Raw genomic sequence first — 7,631 nt, 5'->3', positions numbered from 1 at the left:
TTTTCTTATGCACAAAAATTTTAGGAATTTAAATCCTTAAAATTATTATCTGTTGTGAATTACAAATAATTGTTACCAAATTAATTTAAGAAATTGGAGTCTTAACCCGAATAATCTAAACAGAAATAAAATTATTCAAGGTTTGATTAAATTAAATTAACTGTTCAAAAGTTAAGTACACGTGATTACTTACAGATCATCATCCATCGTTATAAAACCAAGTACAAAACAATGTAATTCAATAGTTATTCAATAATTGAGAAATTTTACATTTTGATAAATACCAAAGCCCAAAGTGAAAAATTTTGGGTGTTCACTACAATATGAAAAATAACAGATTTTATTTATTTTGGCATAAAACAGATAAATGGAAAGTTAGCCATTATTTATTCCCAAAATTTCATAATTATCCCAGGCATGCAAATTTCAGAATTTGAAGTCTATAAAATAAATTAATATCGATGGTCAAGTAATTCTTAACAAATTAATAATAAAAAATTCAATAGCTCAACTAAATAATCAAAATGTACGTAAAATTAACCAAGTTTTACCAAATTTAGATTTTATCAAATGTTCAAAAGTTAAGCATATGGTTGCTTATAGATCATCATCCGTCATTATAAAACCATGTACAAAACAAGGTAATTTAATAATAATTAAATAATTTGGGTTGAAATATATTAATATTTTTACACAATTTTGATAAATACCAAAGCCTAAAGTTAAAATTTTGAGTGTTCACTAACGCGCTGAAAGCAATAGATACGTTTCCTTCTTTTGTCTTAAACGGATGAAAAATTAGCCATCATTTTTTGCCAAAATTTCATAATTTTCTTATACATAGAAATTTTAGGAATTAAAATCTATGAAGTTAATTGTTAGCAAATTAATTTACGAAATTCGAGTCATAACCCGAATAATATAATTATCATACCTGTTCATTTCCATTCATTTGACTAATAATGATGGAGATGGAGAATGATAGTGAATGAAAATGAATTTCCAGTGTTTTGGATGAAAATGATTGAAAGATTCTGTCATTTCAGATGAATGATTGTGAATGAAAAGATTTCTCATTCATTTCATTTTTCACCCTATGCTTAGTACATGGGGCGAAGTAAGAAATGAAGTCAGATGAAGTGAAATGAAATGAGTTTGAAAGAAAATGAGTGAGTGTGAATGAAAGTCTTCAGTCAGAAATCGAGATGACTGAACTTTGAATGAAAAAAGTTTTTTTGAACAGGTATGATTATTATAAATATAATTATTCAAGGTTTAATTAAATTAACTGTTCAAAAGTTACACACACAGGATTACTTTCAGATCATCTGTCTTTATCAAATCATGGACATGAAAACAATGCTCTCTTTGTTTCCAGAATATGAAACGTCACATAAAAAAATGAGATTAATCACTTATCATAATCCAAAATGAGACTTGAAGACGTATTTAATTCACACCTCTTTGTTTTCTCTCACCACTTATCATACATACGTTATGATAAGTGGATTAAATTATGATTCATAATCCACTCTCCGGATTTACACACTTCATTCATTCATTCATTGAATTAACCCAGTTAATTTAACTACTTATCTACCTATGTAACTTATAAGATAAGACGAAATCCCGGCTCATTTACGTACATGCAATTCATCATCTTATCCTTCTCACTTTGATAAGCCATTCCATATAAATATTTATGCACTTATCTGTGAATGATTAATTAACTAAAATACGGCATAGTTTTTCGTGATTTTGTTTCAAGATAAGTGCATAAAATTAAGTGAATTTTGATCACAAATTTGGTTAATTCAACCACAAAGAAAAAAGAGACGAGTTGAAATTCAATCCCAAGTTTTCTGTTACACAGACAAAAAAAAATCTCTAATCACACAATTCGCATTCCTTCCTTCTTCTCGAGTTCCGGTCGTATTTCAGCAGCCAGAAAACGATTAATTCATTCATGAACAATGAGCCATTTATTCAGTGAAATCCATTAAAGTATTTTTACACCGATTGTATTGAAACACTCTTAATTTCATTTCATGAACACATTCTTAACATTAGATTGACCGCATGTGACTGAACATACTTTTCCATGCGGCTGGGCTGAGTCACCCTTGTTTTTCGCACAAATTTAATTCAGTGAACTCGTTCATGATAAAGAAACGTTATTTTTCTGAACATTCGTCCAACAGCAGGCAGACCAGGACTTCCCTTTGACGTATGTGAAAGGAGACACAATTTGCGAAAAGATTGACCATTTCCCCTCCCTCAAGACCAAACCACAACTATTTTTATTTACATGAAGTGTGACTCGCCTAAATTTTGTGTGTATGTACATAAGTGGTATTTAAGCAACTGCGTCACTTGTAGGTTGAGTAGTGGCACGGAGAAGACTGGACAGTGTAATTTTATTTTCGAAGAAAATCTTTGCAAAATATCCTTTAAAAAAATCCTTATACGAGTGATGATTAAAAAGACATTAGAATTTCATTGAAAAAAATTGACATAAATGTAATCGTTGCAAAAAATACTTGCAAAAAATTTATAAGTCATTAGATTGCTATTTTAACAAATTGCAAAAAAATCGTTATAAAAAGTACTTGTACTTGAAAACTAGAAAGACTTTATAATTGTATTCAAGAAAAATTGCAAAAGATAATCGTTGCAAAAATATTATCATTCGGCAGACACAGTTATTTTATTGACACAAATTGCAAAAACAAATCCCTGGAAAAATATATAGATAGTACTTTATTGTAGAAAAGTTTCCAAAAAAATCTCCCTGCAAAAAAAAAATAACCCTGCAAAAATTTAAACGCTTCAACTTACCCCAAAATTTGGAAACGATGGGGTCCCCAGCCCCGTATTCGTACCACCCCCGACAACCTGTCCAACAACAAAACGACCAAGAATTGGATGACCATTTTCTGAGCCCTCGGGAAAATTTGCCTTCCTGGACGAACCAATTTTTCGCGGATTCTGACGACTTTTCGTCCTCAGAAAGAAGTTGGATGGCGCTCGATGAGACGAGCACGATTGACCCCATGACCCCATCGGAAATTTGGGAGTGGTCCTGGGACAGGACGGTGAAAACCATTGTGCTCTCTCCCATCGTCATTTTCACCATTGTTGGCAACTTTCTAGTCTTGTATGCATTTGTGACCAGGAAACGGGTACGTATGTAGATACATACTTATTTACATACAGATGAAATTCACGTCAAATCACGCAAACACTTTGGAAACTTACAAATCTTTGATGAAAATTACTAAGGATTTTTGCTTTCGAATTTACAATTACAAAACCGTACGAAGATAAAAGGCGCATTTTTCCTTCGTAAATTTACAAGTTACGAAGGTTGACGTGAATTGCCTCAAAATTCGACAATTTTGGGACAAACATTATTAAATTGTCTCAAAATGTGGAATTTGAGACGATTATTTTAAATCGTTTCAAAACTCAAGCTTTTTGAGACAAGCGTTTTTAAATCGTCTCAAAATTCAACATTTTGGGACAATTTCTAATCATCTCAAAATTCCAGTTTTTGAGATAAAAAGTTAAGAAAAACGTCAAAAAATTCCACAGTTCTAGATAACTGGGTTTATTTATATGTATAAAAAAGGCTAAAAATTTCTGGTTTTGAGAGAAAAAATATTTAAAAATGTGCGAAAAAATATCCCCTTTTTTACAGGAACTTCGCGCTCCCACGCACTTTTTTATCGCGAATCTGTCCCTGGCTGATTTCCTGGTGGGAATAATGGCGATGCCGTTTCTGGCCACGGTCCACGTGACGGACCGCTGGTATTTCGGATCAGGATTTTGCTACGCCTGGGTCATCATCCATTTCTGGTTGTGCTCGGCGTCAATCCTCTCCACGTTGGCGGTCTGTGTCGAACGATACGTCGGGGTCAAGTATCCGTTACGTCATGTCGAAATTATGAGCGTACCAAGGTCAGTCGAGCGGCAAATTAAAGATATACACATTTTTAAAAAATGTGATCAAAATGACAAATTTTGAGGCAAAAAATAAGTTCCCAAAATGGAAACTTTTGAGACAAAAATACAAAAAATACAAAAAATGCGCTCAAAATGACATAGTTTGAGCACAAAACCATAAAATGTGCACAAAATGACAAGTTTTAGAACTAAAAATATTTAACAATGTGCTCAAAAATTTTGAGCAACGTGTAATTTAAATTTGTAATTAGAAATTACAAATTTTGCGTCAAAATGACACGTTTTGAAAAAACATAAAAATCTGCTTAAAATAACACGTTTTGAGACAAAAACCTACAGTGCAGACTCCACATAGCCCGAGTCAGGGACAGAGTCCCTGACTCCTCCAGGGTCACTCTGGTTAAAATTTGCTCACTTTTAGCTTCATATCCTTTCGTGAGAAGCCATTAGGTATCACCGTGCCGGATTTAATGTTTTAAAGTAATTTCTAAAAATCGGTATGGGTCACCCCACAGGGTCGCTCCAGATAAGAATTTTACCAATTGCATGTCATATTCTTCTATTAAGACCCATTAGCAATCTATCTACCAAATTTCAGCTTGGTATGACGATTTTGAAAAATCGGTATGGGTAACCCCGTAGTCCCTCAAGATGAAAATTTTTCCAACTTGAAGTCATTTTTATCTATTAGGAGCCATTAGCAACCTCTGTACCAGATTTTAGCTTTCTACGACAACTTTGAAATTTTGGTGCACGAGACCCCACCCACTCCGATGACCCCCACCGGTCAACCACTTGACCGATTTTGCCCATCTTCGAACTCGTTTCCTAACTTTGTCCAATATGCATATGGTAAAAATTTCAAGTCAATCGGTTCAGCCGTTTTGGCTCTATCGTGCCGGACAGACGGACGGACGGACATGACGGTTCCATAAGCCCTGACTCGGGCTAAAAATGTGGTCAAAATGACCGGTTTTGAGATTTAAAATATTTTTTTAATGTGCTCAAAATGTGTCACATGTCATTTTGAAAAACAAATTTTGCAAAAATTGTCACAGTAAATCGAGCTGAATATTGGGAAATTTTTCCATTTTTGGCCCACAAATTTAATTTTTACCTCAATTTTTTAGGGTGATTGCCATAATGGTAGGTGTCTGGTCGACGGCGGGTTTCCTGACGCTGCTGTCCGTCCTGGCCTTTCCGGAACCACGTGACGACTCGGTTGGGAAATTCGGGTGCAAAATAAACAATCAAATCGGTCACGTGTTAATCGCCACGATTGGAATTCTCTACATCCCAGCGGGATTCATGATATTTCTTTATTGGAGGATTTACGTCATTGCGTCGACACATTTAAAATCGATGAAAAATCGGGTCGGTGATGTGACAAAAGTGGACCAGTTAGTACATACACATAAATCTTTTTCGTATAAAATTACCCTAATTTTTTTTTAAAATGGCTTTAAAAGTTTTCTAAAATTTTGTCCAGTGTTAAATTTCTCCAAAATTTCACTAAAATTTCTCCAAATTTTCTCCAATCTTGAAAATTTTCCAACAAAATTTCGCTATTTTATAATTTCTCTAAACAGTCTTAAATTTCTCTTAAATTTCTCTAAATTTCGTCTAACTCCAAAATTTTCCTACTCTAAAATTTCTGTAAACTTAAATTTCCCTAAAATGTCTCTACTCTTAAATCTCCCTAAATTTTTTTACGTAAAATTTCTTCTACTCTTAATTTCTTCTAAAATGTGTGTAAAATTTGTTCATAACTTCTCTAAAAAGTTACTTTATTCAAAATTTCACCAAAATGTCTTTAATCTGAAATTTCTCTAAAATTTACCGACTTCAAAATTTCTCCGTAATTTCTCTACTCAAAAATTTGTCTAAAAATTCTCTAAAATTTCTTTACTCATAAATTTCTTAAAAATTTCTCCCCAATTTTTCCCAGACCACGAGCTCCCCGACCCCGCTCCAAAACGAAGACGTGGTCAAAACTCAACTTTTTCCGTTTGTCCGGCCCAGCCTCCACGTCGACGTCCGCCCCGCCGGAAAATTCCTACTCCACTTCCGACATTGAAAGAAACGTGGAAAATTCCACCAGCGAGTCCGGTTTCAGTTCGTACATTCCGGACGAATCGTCGACAACCGTTTTACCCACCAATAACAAACCAGTGTCCAACACAACCTTAAAACAATCAACGCTCCCGCCATCGTCTCCATCAACTAAACAGATCAATTTAGCGCGACGTTTAGCCTTCCTGGTCGGAATCTTGTTGCTGTCCTACATCCCATTTTTTTCCGCCTTCCTGATCCGTGCTTTTAACGTGGAAGCCATTCCAAACCCACTTTTTACCGTGTTGGGATGGATCCGATATGCAAATTCGGCCATAAATCCGATAATTTATGCCTTTGCGGTACCCGCATATAGAAAAGCGTTCGAAAATATATTGCATTTGGGGTGGAGAAAGCAGTAGCTAAATTTTGTGTATGTCTAAATTAATTATGATTAATGAAACAGGATTTTCTGTATTTTTAATTAATTAACTAATTAATTATGGTTAATAAAACAAGATAATTATCCAAATTTTGTCTTTAAATCGGTCATTTTGTGGTTCGCGCATATTGCAAAACGTTCGAAACCATACTTCACGTGAGGGGAGAAAGCAGTAGCTGAACTAGATTAACATTCAAGTAATTATTACAGTTAAAACGCCAAATAAGATAAATTTTGAAGATAAATAGCTGAATGTGTTAAAAGGTTATTTTTCTTCTATTTTAGATATTTATAATCAAAAAAAATTTTGTTTAGAAAATAATTAAAAATCTGTACAAGAATATTTAAAACTTAAAGAAATTAAGTTGTTAAAGAATTGTATTTTGAAGGGGAAAAATTTAGAAATTTTGTAGAGGCAAGATTTTGTGACAAGTTTTGCACGCCAAATAAGAATTTTTATTATAGTTTAAAAATACAAGATAATTGTGCAAATTTTGTCTTAAATTCGGTCATTTCGCGGTCTCCCCGTTAGAAAACGTCCTCCACGTGGTAGGAGAAAGCAGTATTAAATTTTTTAAATTATAGAATTATAGCTAACAAAAAAAAAGATAAGTACATATTTAAACTCTGCCCGAAATTCGGTCATTTCCTGGTCTCCCGGTTCTCCACGTTAGAGAAAGCAGTACCTAAATATTCTGTAATTATATCCAGTTAACAAAAACAAGACAAGTATTTAAACTCTGTCCTAAACTTAAGGGTCCCAAGCCAAACCATCCGGGAGAAAGTAGTATCTACCTAAAACCTACGGATCCACCTTAACTTTCGCCAAACTAACTACTTAATAAAACAAGGTGAATGAATGAAGACTTTCTTCTTAATTTCCTCCAATGACAAGAACTACGAGAAGCCACCCACCCACATTAAATCGAGCCCAACTTTCCCTCCCTCCCAGTGGCCGCGGAAGCCGTGGGGACATCGGGGGACGCTAACATTGTAGGATGAGGGGAGGGAGGGGTTTGTATAACAGGGGGATATGATGCGGACATCGAACAACCGTGGGGACATTGTTCCTCTGTCCTATACCTGTTTACCTTCATTCATCTGCCTGATTATAATAGTGAATGATGGTGAATCAAAATGAATTTCCTGTCATTTGAATGAAAATGACTGA

General features: G+C 34.3%; 1 protein-coding gene across 1 annotated transcript; it reads left to right on the top strand.

Moving 5' to 3' along the window:
• The first annotated feature begins 2,387 nt into the window (after nucleotides 1-2,387).
• Nucleotides 2,388-6,543, top strand: LOC110861307 (probable G-protein coupled receptor No9). Its single transcript, XM_022110412.2, has 4 exons — nucleotides 2,388-3,182; nucleotides 3,701-3,960; nucleotides 5,097-5,366; nucleotides 5,915-6,543. The coding sequence occupies exons 1-4, from the start codon at nucleotides 2,856-2,858 to the stop codon at nucleotides 6,438-6,440; spliced, it is 1,383 nt and encodes a 460-aa protein (XP_021966104.1). The 5' UTR covers nucleotides 2,388-2,855; the 3' UTR covers nucleotides 6,441-6,543.
• The last annotated feature ends 1,088 nt before the right edge of the window (nucleotides 6,544-7,631 follow it).

The sequence above is a fragment of the Folsomia candida genome, unplaced genomic scaffold (genome assembly GCF_002217175.1).
Source record: "Folsomia candida strain VU population unplaced genomic scaffold, ASM221717v1 Fcan01_Sc040, whole genome shotgun sequence".
Taxonomy (NCBI): Eukaryota; Metazoa; Arthropoda; class Collembola; order Entomobryomorpha; family Isotomidae; genus Folsomia; species Folsomia candida.
The sequence above is the reverse complement of the archived record's forward strand: the minus strand, read 5'-3'. Positions and strand labels throughout refer to the sequence as shown.

What these genes read in the sequence shown, in the direction of transcription:
- LOC110861307 (XM_022110412.2), top strand. Translation starts at nt 2,856, where the DNA reads ATGGGGTCCCCAGCCCCGTATTCGTACCACCCCCGACAACCTGTCCAA. An exon ending in GAAATTATGAGCGTACCAAG is followed by an intron (nt 3,961 to 5,096) that starts GTCAGTCGAGCG and finishes TCAATTTTTTAG; the next exon opens with GGTGATTGCCATAATGGTAG. An exon ending in GATGTGACAAAAGTGGACCA is followed by an intron (nt 5,367 to 5,914) that starts GTTAGTACATAC and finishes AATTTTTCCCAG; the next exon opens with ACCACGAGCTCCCCGACCCC.